This window comes from Falco naumanni, chromosome 3, assembly GCF_017639655.2.
Source record: "Falco naumanni isolate bFalNau1 chromosome 3, bFalNau1.pat, whole genome shotgun sequence".
Classification (NCBI taxonomy): domain Eukaryota; kingdom Metazoa; phylum Chordata; class Aves; order Falconiformes; family Falconidae; genus Falco; species Falco naumanni.
Window position 1 is genome coordinate 78,661,156 of NC_054056.1, and position 20,652 is coordinate 78,681,807.

The 20,652-nt window shown below is 40.0% G+C and overlaps 1 protein-coding gene across 1 annotated transcript; it reads right to left on the reverse strand.

The window, feature by feature from the left end:
* Positions 1 to 3,648: 3,648 nt before the first annotated feature.
* Positions 3,649 to 20,339, reverse strand: VCPIP1 (valosin containing protein interacting protein 1). Its single transcript, XM_040585937.1, has 3 exons — positions 17,466 to 20,339; positions 11,909 to 11,995; positions 3,649 to 8,932 (listed from the first exon to the last, which is right to left on the reverse strand). The coding sequence occupies exons 1-3, from the start codon at positions 20,170 to 20,172 to the stop codon at positions 8,061 to 8,063; spliced, it is 3,666 nt and encodes a 1,221-aa protein (XP_040441871.1). The 5' UTR covers positions 20,173 to 20,339; the 3' UTR covers positions 3,649 to 8,060.
* Positions 20,340 to 20,652: the final 313 nt, after the last annotated feature.

Genomic DNA, 20,652 nt, shown 5'->3' on the forward strand with positions numbered 1-20,652 from the left:
GGAAAAAAATCTTCCAGTATCACAACCAGCAATCCCAGTGATGCTGGCCTCTGCTGCTTGCACAGCTGCAGTTTACCTCTTTTTCCAAGGCAGTGTTTCTCCCATGCTCTGCACACTTCCAGCAGGAGGAGAAGAGAGAGAGCAGAGAGCACTTAGAGGTAGGAAAGACTGTGAACCTCCATCCTGGCTCCACTTCTGCAGTCAGCAATGAGTGTCTGCAAAAGGACCTTAGTTACTGCAAATGTGTTTTGAGTTTGTGCAAGGATGCAAGTTTATGAGAGTTTCAGATGCAGAACCTCAGGGACAGAGTTGGAAAGATCCACAACTTTAAATAAAAAAAAAAAAATTACTTTCAAAGTAGACAATAAGTAAGTGGGGATTTTGGGGCTGCTGGCTTACTAGAGACCTGAGATAGTCAAAGTTTCCAAACTAAGAAGAGAATGGGCTAGCCTGACTGACTTCAAATGCAGGGAAGAAAACAAAAAAATAAATTAATGACTATAGCAGGATAAAGAAGTAGTTAAGGTTAGGAGAAATAGAGGGAGCAAAAAAATAAACACTGGTATTTAGTTTCTTCCGTTGTACCATGCCTTGAATTTTCTTATTTTGAAAGCAAAGGGAAGCAGGTATTCTTGACCCTTATTTCCTGGATCCCTCCTGCTGTCTGCAAAAGCAATCGCAGTTTCCAGCATCTGTCTTCAGAATCCAAGGAGGACCTTATTTTAAGAAAGACATAGTGGGAGAAAAAGTAGTATTCTTGTATGCGCAATGTTCAGATGTAGAACTTGGTTATGTATTGATCAACACTTGAGCAGATTTGAACATATGAATAGCTGGAACTAGGAGTTACTTAATTTCCCCCAATTTTAGTTAGGCCCTTGCTTTTTCTGTGTGGTTTGACGTTTCTCTTGCTGCAACAAACCCTGCAACACCATGTGACACCCCATCTCTCTCACTGGGTGGAAAAGTACATATTTGGCAGTTTCTGCTCCTAGAAGAAAAGAAAGGTGGATCTCAGGGAAAATCCCCAGATTCAGAGCATCTGCAGCTTCTAAAGCTCATCGCCCTGGAAAGTGTAACAACACGAAACATGGTTGCCCTTCAGAACTACCAGGTGATTTTTAGAATCATTGATAAATCCTTATGAATCTTCTTCCCTCTCCTGAATATGCTCACAAATCCTCTGCCCTCTTAGGAATCTCCCTTCATTCCTTTCTGTCCTGTACATAATGAATCTCTGAGGAAGTCAAACAAGGTTTTCATTTCTATCAGTCTAATTTGTGTTCAATTGGATCATTTATCTATTGCTTCTTACTGTCTGTAAGAGCAGCAGTGTAAACAGTGGACAATAAACTTACAGAAACATCTCTGGTAAAAATTATTCACTAAAGTCCAAATGGCAGATGAAAAGCAAACAGAAAAGCTAGCCCAACATCAGAAGAGATCTCCTTAGGATTTGTAGAGTCTGCACAAACGCATGTGGGAAAGAAGAGAGAGGTTAGGATCTGGACGTAACACCTGGCAAGTATTTCTCTACATTTATACAACAATGTGACAATGTGAAAGTAGCTTCATTTTTTAAAAAAAATCTTATATATTGAGTAACAAAAGAGCCTATAAAACTATGTTTTCTTATTCTGAAAGAAGTTGCTTGAACCATGTTTAAAGGTTTGTAAGAAATGACTGCATTTCATGCAGCCAGGCTCCACAGACTATTGGCTACTAAGAACCAGAGCACCTTCTAAACCTTCTTCTGATTTCTGGTAACTTCCTTCCACCTGCCATCTTTCTTTTAATTCTTTACTTATTGAATACAAGTTTCCAAACAGCACAGACCCAGTCCAGATCCACAAGATCACTTTGGAAGTGAAACTGGATTTGCTGCCAGCAAGACAAGCCACTGTAAGTATTACTTCCAGCAGAAAACAGAATCAGGTAGTCATTTAAGAGAGGTAGATAAAGTCCAAATACAAGTCTGTTCAGCTATCATCAAAACAATGCCTTTCATTCACAGAACACAGAATAACAGTCTTTCCTGAAGCCTCTTAAAGCGTCTGCAAGTTAATGCAACAAAGATCACGCTTACACTGAAGCCTAATATCTTCAATGATACTAATAAATGTTCAGAATCACCCAGCATGCATCAATTTAAGTAATTCAGATCAGAATAACCCATTTCAAATGAGTTGTGGTAACTGGGTTTCTGTAATGTCAGCTTGGCTATCAAGTCTACTATGGATCCAAACACTACTGCTTTCCTTTATCTATCATTAAGTAGTAAATACTCCAAATATCACAAATCAGGAGAAGCCAACATTATATTAAAGCCTCAATAAACTCCACATGAAGCAAAGCAACAGTTTATATTAACTTTTCCAGTCAATATATGTCTTTGTAATACTAAAACCACTGTCCTCAACACACTACACATGCTTATGAACTTCCAAGATTCACTCTCACCCTGATCCTAAGGAGAAAATTAAGTTGCGAGGGGACTTGTTCTGGCAGGAAGCTGAGGTTTTGCAAGGATGTTAGAACAGATTTGCTATGAACATGCATAAGAAAAAAAACAACCAACAACTCCAATCTAAAACAATGTAAACAACTATTAAGGCTGTACAATTAACAGCAAAGATAAAACGGAAACATTTTGAAAGCACTCTTAACTTGGTTGCTTCACACATGCAGTACTAGTTTGGACTCTTATTATAAACATTGCATTATAAAAATGAGTACATTTCTAGCTTAGCATTAAATATTTAAGCCTCTGAAATACAAATCTTCCAAAGGATAATTTTCAATTCTTCGTGACATGACATGCAACCAAAATAAACTCTGGATATTTACACCCATCATTTTAAAGACTGCCTGCTTTAATGCTAGCATACTTTGAATTAAAGCCTTTCAATAAATACAGGAAAAAGTAACACAGAGTTTTGTAGATGGATTTTATGACTTTTCTTATGCTCAGAAGTTATGGATGCAGCCAATTTTTGAAACCAAGTACCACATGCAGCTGGCCAAAAAGCTGAGAGATAATTTAAGTAGTTGTCGGTATGTTCATCTTTGAGTATGGCCAAATTTTCAAAAGCCTAGTTCTTCCAAATTATGCTACTCATACTTGCATATTACATGCATGCATTAAAATTTTGCTTTGAAACACATTTTTACCAATGTTTCAAAGGTATCTTAAATGTCATGTATGACACTGTCAGTGTTTTTCTACACCTTCTTCTTGGTTCAGACTTTGAAAACAAGATTCAGATCTCAGAATTTGGTCTCAAATATATAAAAACCTTTTTTTAAAAATCTCTCAAATTCAAAGGTCCTATGTGCTTAATGAAATATTCCAAATAGGTATAAGGTCAAAAGAACCAGTCTTCCATAAAGTGCTTTTCTTCCAAAAAAGTTTCTTTTTAACAGAAACATAACTAAAGCAAAATAAAGGACGTCAGAGTTTACTTTTCTAAGATTCATACCAGTTTTTCAACTTCCATACTAGTATTCATGTATGCAAGTATAATGCAATCTGTATGTAGAATGCAGAAGTTAATATAATTACTCATTCATTTGGTAGCCAAATCAGTGTTAAACAAGTTCATGTGTGAAAGGCTAGATAAAAGTTGCACCTTATGAAACCAAAGCAGATGTTTTAACTTAGTTTTAATATAGCAATCAAAGAAAATTCCAAATACTGTACAGTGAAGTGTAGTATAGTACACTATATACTGTTATAATACACTATTGTTACATTACAGATAAAAAAAAATCAAATATAATTAGTACAGCAATCACAAATAAAACAAACCAAACTGTGCTGGATAACAGCCAGTACTGTGAGGATGGTATAGTTTCTATGCTAATTTATTTTTAAGTCAACATGTAAAGCACTTATTGTTTAAAAAGATTTGTTTTCTAAATATATACACTATTTTAATTCTTATTTATACATTTTAAATAGCATTCCCTCCTAAAAGTGCACTCTTTCATTTCTTGGCAATAATCCTTGTTAAACGTAAAATAATTCTGAAAATACCACTCCTGTTTCAACCTTTTATTGCTCAACCGCAGGCATAAGGGCTCAGAGGGAATCCTGCATTCTAAAGATCTTAAGCAACTTCTTCAATTTATGAAGCTAAACTGAGATCCACAAGCAAAACAAAGAAACCACTTATTGTTGTGGTTGTTTTTTTTTTAACAGAAGGATCAACTCCATATTATTATTATTTTACAAAAGCATGTAGATTCTGCTATTTGAAAATGGGAGCCAAACAAACGTAGAGATAACAGTGGTGTCTTCTTAAATTGTTCATTTTTCATACATTCCTGATAGTGCATTGCTCTCCCAATTGTAAGCATATTATTAATTTTATTACCTGGCATTTTCAGCACATTGAAAAAGTAGCAAGCAACTCTGCTAACCTTGTGACAGTGACAACAGATTCTACTTTCTGAAAGACCATAAATTAAGCATTTTGGATTGAAAGTATGCCTGTTGTACAGGGTTATTAGCATACAGCCTTGTAGCACTGTGCCTCTCTGAGGCTGCAGGAGCGTTCTGTCAGAGGCAATGTCTAGCTCGCATTTTGTATCTAGCAGAAGACTAGTAAACTATACGGGATTCACAAAACTAACAATATACATTGCTGTTTTGTTACTATAACAGTGAGGACATCCCAAATATATTTATATGATCTCATCTGAAAAGCTACTATTTTTTTTCCCTCACTAAAATGCAAACAATTCACAGAAAAACAGCAGTATCAAAAAGTCAACCTTACTAAGCAGCCAGCCATTTGAAGTCATAAAAATCTTGCATTTGCCTAGAAAACTGATCTGTTCTCCTGAGGTTTCCCAAATGCTCATCAGCAACCTAGTCCATTCTCTCTCTCTCTCTTTTTTTTTTTTTGTTTTGTTGTTGTTGTTGTTTTTGGTTGGTTTTGGTACCTGGCCTGTATTTTCTTTCAGTAATCATCTTCCATTTAGGTTATACATACTAAAACATAAGAAAATTCAGGATTTCCAAATAATTTAAGTCTTCTTTGCCATGAGACACTGTGTAGAAGGTGGTTGGATCCAAGAAGAAAGTAATCAAGGCAGGTACATGGAATTTAGAACCACAGCCTCTGTCCACAGGCAATTCAGTAGCAAGAACATGGGCGGGGGGGTGTTGAGAAAGGGACATTTTTCACACCATTTGAAAAGTCCTATTGACATGGCTTCACATCCACAGAGTCCACATCTTCCCTGCCCTTGTACCCCACCCAGCATCTTCCTGACTCTAACAAGGAAATCTAACAAGCACATGGGTGTTCCTAAGACAGGCACACAGATGCCTCAGCTTACATTTGCACCCACAGCTAGCAATCAAATGAAACATCTGTTCAAACTTACACTTCAGTGTTCTTTATTTCACTTCTGTACAGTTACACATCTCACTGGCATGTAGATGAAGTTTAGCTTCACTTGAGAGTATCAAAAGCCATCTTTCTTAAAACCACCAATATTCAAATGCATGAGAAAGCTACGTGAAATAAGAACACTGCAAAGAAATATGCAAACAATCCTGCTTTACACCAGAGGAATTCACGTCAGTGGATCCTGTAATTTTGACACCATTTTATCATTCCTTTTTGAGACCATTTTGCTTTAGAAACTGGAGAGCTCTGATCTACGTGACTTGAAAGCACCCAAGATGACACTAAGGGTGAGTCAAACAGAGCCATTATCTGTATCCATTTCTATTTAGATAAGAAGGAAAATGTCGCATTACTGCTGAAATGGGAAGTGTATCAAAATTAAACCAAGCCTATCTCTTTACATAGTACAAACTTCTGTAGTCTTATCAGAAAAGCATGAAAGAAGTAAGCATCTTCCCTTGAAATACAAATGATGTGCAACAAATACTTCAATTTATTTCAACTTCAAATTATCTCATATACACTGCCCATCTTTTTTTCAGCTGAGGAAGACTTCTTTTTCTGAACAAAAGGTTAACAACATCTAAGTGATAGTTACCTTTTCTAAAATGGAAGAGATTCGAAAGATTCCTCCCCCTCAGTCTCTCCTGACTTAAAATCCTTCCCAAGAACATGCCACTGCTATACATTTCTAAACCTCACACTGTGACAAAGCACAAGCCTTGACTTAACATTTTCTATACGGAAGTAACCTTCAGACAGCTAGACTGATTCGTGGGAGACTCAGTGTTTTCAGAAGTCATGGCAGGCTTCCAGCTGCTGCATGTGCATCCTGTTTCTCATTGAATAAGCCCCGCCAGTTTATCAGTGCATCAGCAAGGTCAGTTCTGGGGAGCCAAATTACTTCATACATTCCAAGCTTCCCAACGGCTAACTTAGAGGTTAGCAATTTGAGATCGTAAAATTTTTCATTTATTTGTGAAAAGGTGATTCTTATTTTTTACCTATAAGTAGTACACTAACTCATAAAATATTTATTCCCTCTACATAAAAAGTTAACCAATGGAGGCATTTTAATTTACTTTGAGACAGGGGCTATTCTTCCAAGTGACTTGCTTCAGTTAATTTTTACATACAAAAATAAATCCTCCCTCATGGAACATTTTATCATCCTAATGCTTGGAACTGTTATAAGTGATTAGAAATGTAAAAAATGAGGAGACTTTCCTGAATACAAACATATACAATACAAACAACATTTGTGAACTGGTAAAAACCCACATGTGCACAAACACAGACTTCAATATTTAAATGCTCTTAATTCCTTTGAAGCTGTATTGACATCTTTCATCCATTCAATGTTATTTTACCATTAAAGGAAGTAACAATAGTGCATTTAAATATGACTATGAAGATAGGAAGCAAACTACAGTATCAGATACACGTTCCATCCTTAGGGAGCAAGCACAACGGCTGCTTCTTAAAAACTGGCACTGCAGGTCTGATGAACACGCTACTTAAGTGGATACCAGCGATATGATCAGTGATACAGGGAAATCTCCATCACAAACTGAAAGCAAGCTGATAGAGGTGGGTAGTCTTCATCGGCACCAAAACAGCATGCATTCTTTGTTTCCATTGAGTAAACAGAGAGCTTCCAAAAGCTCAATTATCACTGAACACTTCAGGATAATGTACGTTAGGGAGTCACTTCCAATAAATTGTTAATTTGATCTGAAAAGCACAGCTATTATTTAATTTTTGCCATTACTAATCAAAGCCTTTTAAAAGAAATGGATTTGCCATTGAACGTTTGTTGATTCTTGCAATTACCAACTTCTCTCCTGTAGTTGTATTAAAAGTTGCACATCATCTGACCAGCTCGGTATTTGGGAGGAAATAAAAACACACTGTCACTTACTAACAGAGCACCAAAATGGTTGTGTTGGCTCAGACAGCCATGCATAACCACACTGCATTCACTTTATCTTCGTTGCACACTAAATAGACCTTTTTTCTAACTTGCTTAAACTGACAATATGCAGTTACACTTATTCCAAGATTTCTGACAGGTGTATACAGCTGTATGAATGAAAAAGTTTTTAAATCAGAGTAAGTGCCAGCACAATGTAATTAAAGTACTGTATATGCTACATTATCAAATTTAGCAAAGTTTAGTTTCAGTTTCTTTTTGAAATTTATGTATAATTCATGTTTATGGTGTATTTTTGAGTGGAATTAAGTACCTGGGACAGGATTAATTTTGTCACACTTCTAGTTTTGCCTGTTCTAGCCTTTGCAGTAACCTTAAACTAGCATGCTAAGAACCTTGCATGGGCTTAAATTTTAAGACTTTTAAGGAATTAAAAATTACAAAGACTTTTCAAGAACCCACATTTACAGCAGATATTCATCTCAGTGCATTTCCTAATAACTAATTTACAGGTAACAGAGCCAGCCTGGGCAGCAGTATGGTAATATTGAAAGCTATTGCCAATCACACGCTTATCATGCACTGAATAAGATGATATAATCTTTGACATACATACAAGATTTAATAACTAATCACTTTGTGTGGCCCAGCCAATAAACATTACATTTGAACAGTAATTTCTTCTACCCTGATTAGATTTTAATCTATCAAGAGTGATCCATTGGCTCAGTTGCATTAGTGATTCCTGCATCTTGACTATCCATCTCCTCAAGCTCCTCAACAGAATTTCCCTTTTGTGCTTTAGACCTTGCAGGGAATGTTGTTCCCACAGAATTCACCATGTTACCATCAGCTGATTCAGTATTCAAGTGTTCAGTACCACCTGGTGCAGAAAATGATTCGGGTAAGCCAGCCTGAAAGCTCCCAGTTTTAGCAGTTGAGCTCACTGCCTCTACTTTTCTTTGAGATAGATCAACTGATACTGACTGCTCTGTATTCTGATCCCGCAAATGTCTATCCATTGAAGCCTGAATAGAAGAGACCATTTCCTGCAACTTTTTTCTCTGTGCCTCAATCAAAGTGGGGTCAAGCTGCCTGCTGTCTCTCATTGTCACAACTCCTGGAGCAATTCGGATAAGCTCACTGTTACCAGAAGCAGCTGTGAATACAGAAGGCTCAATTTTAGCAGAAGGACTGAGGTCTGTTTCTGTGCTATGCTTTCTTAAAAGTGGTGTTTCCCTGGCTCTTTGATCCTGTTGTTGACTACTAGATGCAGTTCCTAGGGAATGGCCCTTTCCTTGAAATGCAGTTATGTTATGTAGTTGTTCAGATTTCTTTTTCACTACTCCACCACTACCCAGCTTCAGCATTCCGTGTGAAGGACTTGCTTCCCTGCTTCTTGAAGTAGCTTCTGCTCGCACTTGACTTAAGGCCTCTTTAACCAGCTCTTCAACATCAGGACCAACAGGAAAGTGCCCAGCGGCATCCACACACAGCTCTAATCTGTCTTCTGCTGCATTGTACACAAAGTTTTTACCAGGCAGATGTGGAAAAGTACAATGCTTGCCATCAGCCAAACCTATAACGATAGAAAAAGTTATTCAACATGTTAACATATTTTAAGACATGCTCTGAATACACATTAATTATTGTATTTAAGCTTACAGCATCAAGTATGTAAAAATAAACACACTGAAACTTACTACTGTGGGAGAAAAACAGTTAACACTTGTATGCCGTATGACAGCAATTACAGTATGTCCCTAAGATGCTGCTGCCTTCTATGGTGATTCTAATGAAGAGCCAGGACTGTAGCATTCCTAGATAAAATAACCACCTTGCTGGGACTTGCTGTTCTAACACAACTAGAAGAAATAGTATATGCTTGCAGTAACACAAAGCAAGCCAAACCCCATCACTACCATCCCCTACCCCCCCCCAAAACCACACTAAAAACAAACAAACGAACGAAACCAACCCAGAAAACTGCAGAAGAGCACATTTCAAGGAGAAGTACTATTTAAGACCACACCCTGAAATCCTAGTACCACTGCTGCTAGGCCTAAAGAATTTCAAATTTGCTATTTGTCATCTTCTCAGAGAGGAAGTGTTGCTAGATAAACAAAAGTGTTTCAAGCTTACTATGTTTCGTAGTCCTGGAGATTATAACTAATTACAAAACAAATATGAGGCATAGTATTTTTGATCTGCTGTTTGTTTCATTGTCCCACTTACAATTTGACCAATCTGCTAAAATTGAGAGTTCATTAGACAAATTTAAGATCTGAAGCTGCTCTGTGTCAAAAATGGGCAACATCTGGTTTTCCAGTTTATCATCATAAAATACAAAACGACTCTCTCAACTCTGTCCCATACAGGCTGAAGTAAAGGCAGGAAGGTATCACTTCAGTGACAATGGCTTTCTGTGAGTTAAAAGGTATCTGCAGATGAAAACTTGGCCATAACAACTCTCTTCGGTTCTATTAGTTATGCATGGAGAGCTGCAAAAAAACCCACACTTTTTAAAAAGCGCCATGTTTCCCACCCCCCACCTCCCATATTCTCTTACCATTCTTGAAGAAAAACACCAGAAATTATGGAGAAGAGAAGAAACACAACAACCAAATCCTGTGTCTGTGTTATCAAACACAAAGCAGTCAAAACAAATATTCTGGGCATGAATAAAGAAGGTCACTCAATCTGAAATGTTATTAAACTGGTTTTGTACTAACGAAGCAACTGATTAATCTCAGTCATCCTCCACAGCTTCTGATTCACATACTTTCAGAGTTGCAGAGAATCTACAGATTAATTTCATTTTGAGAACTTAAAAAAAGTAGCTCCTTTCTTTACATATCCATGGGAATCAATAACCAAACAGCCAAACCACACACAGAACAAACTTTAATCCCAAACACCTATCTGTCTAACTTAACCTGAAGAACGTATTTTTATCTACACAATTTACCAGTTCAACCTTCATTTGCAAAAAGAGTGCACTGTATTTAACAGCTTCTCTGATAGACCAAAACTGCCTCTGAATTCTCAAAATAGTATCTTAAACAAGAGCAACTAAATAAAATTTCAACTGATTAATAGTACCTACACTCAAAAGAAAGGTTTGTTCCAAATGTCCAGTATAATAGCAGCATTATTACATTAACTATTATAAATAGGTAAGGAGCTTCTTTAACTGAAAAAAACAGTTAAGATTGTTTCAGATTGTAATTGTTTAATGTGGAAATTTAGTATTTAATAACATGTCAAAATCATGCAAGTATGTTAATGCTGAAATAGTAATTCTACCTACCAAGGTAGTGTAAAATACCTGCACACACAGAAATGCAATCATGTTCAAATACGGAGTATCAACTCCCACAGCCTTAGTTCTTACACCATCAGTTGGCAAAAATGACCTTTTAGTCAGGCATTTTCATGAGTTAATGACCAGCTGGGTTAAAATCCCTTGGATTCATTTCAGGTTCTCAGCCCTGGCTAGTCTTTAATCGGTCCAAAACATCCTTTCCGTCAGGCACTGTTTAAGCTAATTCACTTGCCACAAACAGTACACCAGTCTTTACTGTACAAGCATAGTAAAAGAAAGAAAACTAAAAAGGAAACAGATCTGCTCTAAGACACTCACATGCTAATTCTGTTACCCAGGCCAATAATTCAGTAAGAGGTAGTGGGCATTGAGTATACCACTCATTGCCCATACATGCATTTTAATTACTGCAAACAGAATAGAAATTATGTGGTAAAATACCTGTTTCAAGAAAAAAGAAAGATTAAGTTAAGATTGATAAAGCTACCTAGGAAGAAATCAAGCAGTAAGAAAGCAGCAAAGGAATCATATATAATATGATATAATATGATTGTAATAGATGAAACCACAAGAGCTAAACTATGAATGCAAAGAATTCAATAAGAAAATAAACTTTAAATGAGAGAAAATAACATCTAAAATCAGATATACTCTATTTGCTTGGGTTTTCTGCACACAGTTCAAGATGCAACATTTATCAATGCAAGAAGGGATGGATAGCTTTTCTTCTGAACAACAGTCTTAAGAATATGAAAGTCAAATTTAACCAACCATTGAAAACATGCAGTACCTCTGTATAAAATATCTACTGAGAAGCACACTAGAAAGATGAACTTTTTATACAGTGTTTTAAAGTATTACAAGAATAGGTCCTGTTACCTTCTCTTTGCTCGATCTTTCCGGGGGTGTGTGGGTGTGTGCAGGGAGCAGAATAAAATCAGTTGACTTATTGAAGTTGTTTGTACAATTCACAAAAGTTAAATGGAGATGTACAGTTGCAGAGCAAATTTCAGAAAAGAAGAGATATATAAGCTGAATGTACTACTCTTAGTCAGATTCCCTAGTCTGAAGCTCTCTGAGGGAGCATAAGGAGTTCAACAATATTATGAAAATGAAAATGTACCACGGTAATAAAATAAAAATATATGTATGCTTACAAATGACTCAATACCAATTTACAATTCTAAAGATTTGGAAACAGATGAAGGAAGGGATAAAAACAAAAAATACCTGTCGTTTTCTTCATTATGCTATAGAATACTCCACCCTGCTGAAACAATTGAGGAAGCCCCTTTGCGTAAGACCAAACATCTTCTCCTGTAAAAATCAAACATAATCATTAATGTTAAAATGTGATTGTTTCATTCTACAGACAACGGTTTAAAGTGTATTTCCTTGAATTAGAAGCTGCATCCTCCCTCTCTTCTAGGTAATTAAGAATTTGAATTTTTATTGCAAATTTACAGAATGGGAGCCCAGGATGTCAAGAAACTTTCAGCAAAACATACCACTGTCTGCAGTTAAATACCCTACATGTTCTAGTACAAAGGTTCCCAAATTTGATTTGATCCAAGCTGCAGCTCCTGGTTCTTTGCCAGGCCCTACACAGGAGTCTCCATTCCCCTCCTACCCATGCTTTCAACATAAAACTAGGACATGACTAACACACTTCCAAATTCAAGCACATACCCTTGCACATTAAAACCTCAACTGTACAGCCCTACACTTCCTCAACAATCAGATCTTAATTTCACACCTGCCACACAGCAGATTATACTGTGGCTGAGATACAAACGTCCACATAGGCAGCTGCATAGAAGCTGCGTCCGTACCTTGCTTTTCTTGAGAGTTAGAAACAAAATACCAACTAAGAGGCCCCAGCAGTCCTGTGTAACTGGCATTTTTCAAAGATGCTAAAAATGGCACTGAAATGTGACAATTTTAAATGCTGCTGAGTGGAAAAAAATAAACCCTAGGCTATGTAAGGAAAGGAATATAAAGAACAGAAAAACTGGGCTACAAAGTATCAGCGACCTAACAGCGCCTGCTAGATCAGTTCAGATCTGCAGTTTTACCTATATCCTTTTCCTCATTTTGCTAGTCACTTACCTGCTTCAGAGAAGTGAAGTATGATGTAGCTGTCAAAGCCATGCAAACAAAAAGTACTGATAAATTCCATTCTCCTGATGCAGAAACAACTACTGCACGCATACATTTTCAGAAAAAAATTGCTTTTCCCACATTATAGCAAACATTAAGGAAACATACTGAGATACTTTAAATAGAAATTGCACCCTTCTTTAGGCATCGAAGTCTCAATAACCATGTCTCTCAATTTTCTATTAAAATTGGAGAATGTAAATCATCAACTGAAGTTAACTGGATACACGTAGTGCTTGAAATAAGAGATAATTGGAATGTGTGAGGCTGTAAAATATTACCTACCAGTATTTCTTTGCCTTCTGTTAAGAGCAAAATAAATGTTAAAAATTATTTTTAATAGTGTCCACATACTGAATACAGGATACATCTAAATCCCTCCCTGCACTTCCAACTACATAACCTACAAGGTACTGTGGCTACCCACCCATCCTACCCGCCTCAGGTGAGAAAAACGTTTCACTCGCTTGACAGTGGCATTATGTGCTATATTACACTTTGAAACCTTTCAAGCCACTCTCCAATTTTTGTTTCCTTTCCCTGACAGGAATGGGACTCTGTACTCAACCCTGCTCATCTGTCCCTCCACCAGGAGGATTCTGTTGCTTACCTCTCCAAGTATTCAAATCCCCGTTCCCTTCAAAAAGGTACAGCACATCTTCATCATGTTTTGTCTTTAGAGATTTTAAAGACAGGAGACCTACATAATCTGATTAATTTTAAACCCATTCCCTTGAACTCTGCTCTGGTTCATTGCCTTCATTTGCACATCAAGTTCACATATCTGGCCTTCACTTCCTAACAAAAACATTCAGGTAACAAAACAACTACTCCTCTTTCTTATTTCCTGTGATCTACTGAAGAAGGTCTTGTCTTTTGACTTCATCCTGATAATTCCCGTCTACTGACTTGCTAATAAATTTGAAGCTCCTCTCCAGCTCTCACTGACCACATACAAAAAACAGCCAACACAAAACGAAACCAGGAGCATGCTCTTTTCCTCCCCACTGCTGCCACAGCTTTCCCTCTTCTTCAAACAGCTGCATGGAGTGAGGACAATCATTACTGATAACACTAATGTTTTTGCTATTTCGAAAGGGGTTGGCTGCTACCCTGCATCCTTATTGCCATTTTCATTTTGAAACACACATCTCTTTACATAATGGCTCCAGAGCAACACTGCTGTGGCTCTTCATTTTCCCCCCAAGTTTTCCTTATTTCCACAGGAATCGAAATAACCACGAGCCTGATAGGTAACAGAACACGTTTGTCAGTCTACCAAAGCCAGGGGAGGCCACAACCAGCAGCCACACAGTGGCTGACTCCATACTAAGGACTCTCCTATACTCCTGCATCTAGCAATCCACTCTTAATTGAAGGGCTCCCTTCCCTTCACAAGACAATCACCAGGCTTTTAGAAGACCACCAGTTTTACACATCAGTGGCATGCTCCAAGGAAAGATCCCCCTGGGCATGATTTTCAAGCCTTGCACAAGTGAAGAATCGCTGTTTAGATAGCCTTCTGCGCAACACTAACAAGGATTACATGCAGAAAAGCATGGAGAGCAGGGCCCACAAAACAAAAGCAGCAGCCACTGAAAGAAACACAAACTAACAATGCTGGTTTGATAAAGAGTTCTCCCACTGGAAGACCAAAAAACCCACAATTACATCTGGACTTTCCCAGATTAGAGGAAGTAGTGTGTGTGATTCAACTAAACTACATGTCAGGTTTGCACATTTTTCTTGCTAGTTTGGTTTTACTGTTTGTTTTGGTTTTGTTTACCATGGCAGTAGGATGTTTACAGGTCACAAGTTAAATCTGGATGATCATTTCGTTAGGTTAAAAACTCCCTCAAGACACTACATTGATCAAAGAGATCATGTTCTCCACACTGTTCCCACTCCAGTACACACTTCCTCAGGGCAGACCTCAGCCCCACAACATTGAGGAATGGCACCAGATGAAGACTATCCTAACCACAAGCATGCCACATACGCTGCAGAAAAAGAGCAGTTGCAGACTAACCTACATAATTGGAAACCCAAGACTGTCACTTCATACAGCAGAGGATACACAGAAGTGCAAAACAAAGCAAAAGCTCTGCTGATATCAACAGGTTATAGCTTAAACCCAAGCTGTTCAATTCCAAACAAATCCTAGTACCAATTAATACATTTCATTTAAACCTGGCTATTTTGATTTCATGTGCGCTAATGAGTTCACCAATGCAAAACAAACTGATGAAAATAGATTCATAGTTGGCTTGTGCATAGCCAGAGCACTTCTGCATGGGTACGATTAAATCTGTTTAAAAATATGTTTTAACAATATTAATGTAAAATTACAATTCTTTTAGTCATTTCCCTATAGAATTCTGTATTTTGAGCTAAAAAAAAAAAAAAAGAAAAAAAAAAGAGGAGAAAGCTTTATAAAACAATCATGCATATGTTAAGTGGACCAGAAATTACAGTATCTAATTTACCAGGGCTTATTTTTAAATTAGACGCAGAAAAATTGAAGAACATGGTCTAAAATTTTAATAACTAGCTGAAACCAGATAAGGAAAATTCTAGTGACACAAAAGCAGCATCACGTCAGCCTACAGGAGACCCTATATGAAAGAAAAGCTTTTCATCATCCAGAATGAATAGCTACAGATGTTTGAAGACACACTTTCACTATGGGCGTTGGAGGAGAGGGGGGGCGAAAAAGTTGCATCTGGCCCACTGAGTTATTTCAACAGCAGCTCCTCCCTACAGATTCTAATCTGGCTGTATTAAATGTATGTTTTTAGCAGAACAAAGTTACAGCAAGAGCAAGAGCATGAGCATACAGGGTAAACTGACTGTCAGAAGTATGCAGCATTGGTTTTTAGCAGTAGAGAAATATTACTGAGAAATACTGATGCTTCTCATCCCAAAAAGGCTGCATATACCACCTTGAGGAACTGCCACTCCAACACTCTTAATGTGCAAGGAATTTGGAAGTTTCTTACGAGTTTATTTCCCCACTGAAAAAATCACAAATAGTCAATTGTCTAGGTTTTTTCCACAATATCTTTAAAGGAAAATAAAGCCCTGCAGAGGAAAGTGATTCTATAAAAATAGCATCTTATTCGGTAGCTACATAAGTTGTTATGAGTGGCTGGTTTATCATTTGCTGCCACTTTTACCTCTATTAGTAATGCAAAATGGATGCAGTCAGAGAAGGGTGAGGTAAATTCTATTCTAACCTGCGCTTTGAAAGCAGAATCTAACAGCGGCAACAGTCAAAGACAAAAATCGATTCTTGACTACAAGATCAGCTCACAGTTTACAGATAAGTACTTATAAAAAAAGACACACCTTAATGTCTCAAGTAAACTCTGACATGCTTTAAAAGCCAGTAACTACACTTTCAGCAGTTTTTCCTGAAAACAGTCTTTTAAGCTTCATCTTGAAATTAAGGTATCTTTTAAACCTACCCTTCTCCTGCACTTTGGAACTGTGGTGTAAATGTCAGTGTGATGAGGTGGCTAGTTCAACACATTATCTTGCAAGAGACATGGGAGTAAACAATCAGGCTTGGAAAAGAATCAAAGTTCTGCTTGATGAACTTCTGACATACCACTCTCTGATTACGTAATTGTTTCGTTTCTACAACATCACATGCTTTAGCCACACCAAATCCCTCCAGCAAAAGAGAAGGCTCTCACACAAAAAAAACCCAAACCACCCTGTAAACACTACTATTCAAATGGTTTGTAGAGCTAAATGTATGATAATTACTGTTCTACATCCTGCCAGTAAGCTGTAAAAACTGTGAAACCTAAACAAAGTAGACAAACTAAGGTGCAAGTCTCCCGAGTCCAAATAGGAAAATAAAAACCACAGGCACCCAAGAAAAGTCCTTTCATCTTGAATTATTAAGTTAGTCAGATTTACATGACTGACAATTTATAAGCATAGCTTTGCAACCCTATGTCCACCTTTGGGAGTCAAATTCATATTGAGATTCTTTCAGTTTCTCCTCTGCTTACATTCTGAAATAATACTTTTCACAGCTCTTACCGTGTCTTCAGTTAAAATTAACAATTAGCTAAGAAGACAATGTTGTGTTGATTTGCTTAAACCAACACAACTCCCTGTGGGGAGAAATGCCAGGACTTCATCCTACTACAAAGGTGAGAATTAGGTCCTCAGACTTCCAATGAGCAGACACTCTGCGTCTCCTTCTCCGGTCTGCTCTGAATTTACTTGCTGAAACATGAGGGACAGGTAGGGAAAAAAAGAGAGCATGTAGCTCTCACACACACACATTAGATGTGCACCTAGTAAGAGGCCGAAAAAAGAGAGACAGCACAGAAAATGCAACAATTTCTAAATGGCAATTTTTGAAACAGGACTTTATAGCAAAGAAAAAACAAGTATCTTGTATACACCTTTTAAAAAGTCACAACACTCAACAAATCACTGACAGTATGTTATTCTTCTAACAGAGGAATAAAGGAACTAACTGCCATAGTTACAGAAAAGAAAAAAAGGGGAAAAGAAAAAAAAGAAGAGCTGTATATAACTACAGTTTGTAAAATGTTATCTTCTACTAAAAATACAACTTTACAGTATAACTTGAAGTCAGCCTTACCCATTAGTGTTGCTAGAAGACAGAGAGAATACATCTCCTTATCCACTTGCTCCTGCAGTTCCTTCGAGGAGATTTTACTAGCCACAGCAACGTCTTCATGCTTCACGGCATGGGCCGAGTGCGCTGAAGCTGCCTGCCTGCCTTCCTCCTTACCTTTCAGGATTTCTATTGCAATCCTGTCACCATGCTGTAAAGGAACAGGCTCATTTTCCATGCCTTCTTTGGGAGGCAGAAGCTCTTTAGGAGGAAAGCCATAGCGAATACATTGCAAATACGGAGGAATATTGAATTCTCTCGCTATGCTTTCCTGTAGTTCCAAGAAGGTGGTAGTGCACTTTAGGGTAAGCATTGATTGCCTCCCATCATTTGTGGTTATTCGAATTTTCTTCTCCTTGGTAGATGTTGGAGAATATGGGGTTTTTGTTGGTGTAGCAGGTGCAGATGATGGCCCCTCACGAACGGCCCCAGGAGAAGCAGTCCTAGGTTGCCCTTTTTGCTCTTGTTTCAGTTTTTCACTTTTCCGCTTCTGCATTACAGAAGCCTGGTCTGCAATGTTCTGTTGAACAGTTCTTTCAGCTTTGCTCATATTCAGCTCCTCCTTGTGCAAAGTTTTTGTCTTCTGTCCAGTCAAAATAATTTTGGTTGGAAGTTGCGACTCTAACTCTTGTCCTTGTTGTACATCATCGGCTCTTTGGGCATGAGCACCGTCAATATTTACAGGGGTATAATCATCAGGATTCTTTTTGGCAGTTTGATGCAATATTGTGTTGACAACTTTCTGAACAAGAATCTCACTACCAAATTCACCAGGGAAGTGCTTGGTAACAAGTTTCATGGCAACATCATACACATTGCTGTTCAGAGAGGTGTCACTTTCATACTGGAACCAGTAGACCGTCTCTCTCACCACTCTTCCACCCCACTCCAGAGTAATAGGAAAAGCTTCAGGGAGATTGTCATATTCTTTACCTTCCCAGTAGTGCTTGAATCCACAGCCACATTTGCCACCTGTAGACCTCGTATTAGTTCTGTCTCCATCCAAATACAAAATAGATCCATCTTCTCTGACACGACGCACTAGGTTACCATGACACCAGTTACAAGCTGTCAAACTACTCAGGCTGTAGTCTGGTACCAGCACATCCTTTGCAGGGTTGTAAGAACACACCAAACTGTTCAGGGGAAAACTGTAATTTTTGTCAGGCCTTAGTTGGCCATGGGTACTTTTTGCCAGGTTATATAGTTTCCCCCCAGGAGCCAGCCACTCCGGAGGTACATGATGCTCTGAAAGGGCCCCGCAGATGAGGCACCTGTGAAGGCGGTTGTCCATCACTGCTTTTTTGGCAGCTGCAGTGACCTCTTCAGGCTGGATTCCTATTACACCAGTCCTTCTGTAGAAATACTGATGTACATCAGCTACAAGACTGGGATGGATACCGTGTTTACTCATAAAAACCTCCTCCATTGCAGCAACAAGCCTCATCAAGTACTTATCTTGCAGGCTTCTGTCTCCTCCAATAACACAACCACCGTCCTCCTCTAACTTGATGTACTTTTTGATGAGGTCTTGAGGAACTCCCCAGGCTTTAGGAAGTAGCTTCCTAGGCAGTTTAGGTAAAGCAGCACCTTTTATTCCAACTAGAGGAATATAATGGTTACGTCCTGAGCTACTCCATGCAATGCAGATGGGCTTGTTCAACATTCCATCTTTCCCCATGCATTTTTCTAGGGGTATCAGACCAGGGAGGAATGTCGCTGAATAATCTCCGGAGCTCCGCATTCCACTCAAGGAGTCTAACAGGATGATAGGCCGATGAAGCACGTTGGCCAGACCAAAGATGTGAATATTTCTCAGGCCCATTGGCACGCCTTCTGGAGGAACAAACAAAGGGTCACATTCGTTGATAATGTCCTCCCACTCTGCTGCATCAATAAAGTCATGGAAAAGCGCCTTGTAGTGACTCAGATTCTCCTCAAAATGCTTCTTGAGATTCTCTCGTAGGGCATGCCAGAACAGCTCCCTGCCAACAAGTGCTCGCGAGACCGCATGGACAAGGCAGTGGCCGTCTCCATCCACGTGGACTGGAATGAGGCACTCCTGACTGTTGTTGGCCTTCTTGATGTCTTCCAGGGTGTCATGCAGGTAGATGAGGCTGCCGGAGCGGTCCTTTCCGTAACCAATGGTTTCCACATGCTCCGGCTCGATGAGGAAGGCGCGGTCACCCAAGAGGGAGCAGTCAAAGATGTCTCCCTGGTTCATGTCAGTGAGGAGCTTGGCTTTGCCCGTTTGCTTATCCATGCCGTAGCGGGCCAGGATGGGGGCCAGGAGCTTGCAGTGGTAGTTGGAGAGGCCCATGACTTTGACGAGCTCCGTGTTCCTGCGGGGCGGGCCGGCACCGCTGACGCCCAGCAGCGCGTTCCGCAGCAGGTTGTGCAGCACCAGGTCGGGGTCCGTCACCTCCTCCACGGCCAGCAGCTGCTGCTGCTCGTGGCGCTGCCCGCAGTCCGTGCACTCGATGCTGCCGCTGCTCTGCGGCCCGTGGGCCGGGAAGAAGAGCCGCGCCTGGCATTTGGGGTCGGGGCAGGTGCCCGAGAAGATGCGCCGGTCCCGCTTCTTGGCGGCGGCCGGAGGCGGCGGCTGCGGCTGCTGCTGAGGCGACGGCGGCGGCGGCGGCGGCGGCTGTTGCTGCTGCTGAGGCTGGGACATCGCTCCGCTCCGGCCGGGCTTCACCCCCACCCGCGCTCCTCCGCCCTCACAGGCTCATCCCCTGCGCCCGCCTAACGACCGGCGCCTGACAGATGCCGCCGCCGGTGCCGTCCGCCAACCGCCCATCCACCGAACGCCCTCCCGCCGCCGCCGCCGCCGCTCCGCGCCCCCACCCCCGCCTGCCCCCCCCGGCAAACGCGGAAACCGCCGGCGCCGCCGCTTACTGCCTCTTCGCTGCTTTAGCCGTTGCCCGCAACGCAACGGCCTCTCGCTCTGCCACGCCGAGGGCGCAGGCGCGGGGCCGCGGGGCCGCTCGGGAACGGCAGTCCGCTCCGCCGCGGGGCACGGCGCGGGGAAGGAGCGGGCAGCGCGCCGAGACTACGGCGACCGTGACGGCGGGCGGCAGGGGGCGGGCGGGGGCGGGGCGGGCCGCGCCGCCCCCGGGGCTTCTGGGCAGTGTAGTCTTCTGGCGGGCGGGCC

Excerpts from the sequence above, each read along its gene's own strand:
- VCPIP1 (XM_040585937.1), bottom strand. The coding sequence starts at position 20,172 with ATGTCCCAGCCTCAGCAGCAGCAACAGCCGCCGCCGCCGCCGCCGCCG. Across the intron at positions 11,996-17,465 it reads TCTTCTAGCAACACTAATGG|GAGAAGATGTTTGGTCTTAC; the intron begins GTAAGGCTGACT and ends TGATTTTTACAG. Across the intron at positions 8,933-11,908 it reads CATAATGAAGAAAACGACAG|GTTTGGCTGATGGCAAGCAT; the intron begins GTATTTTTTGTT and ends CTATCGTTATAG.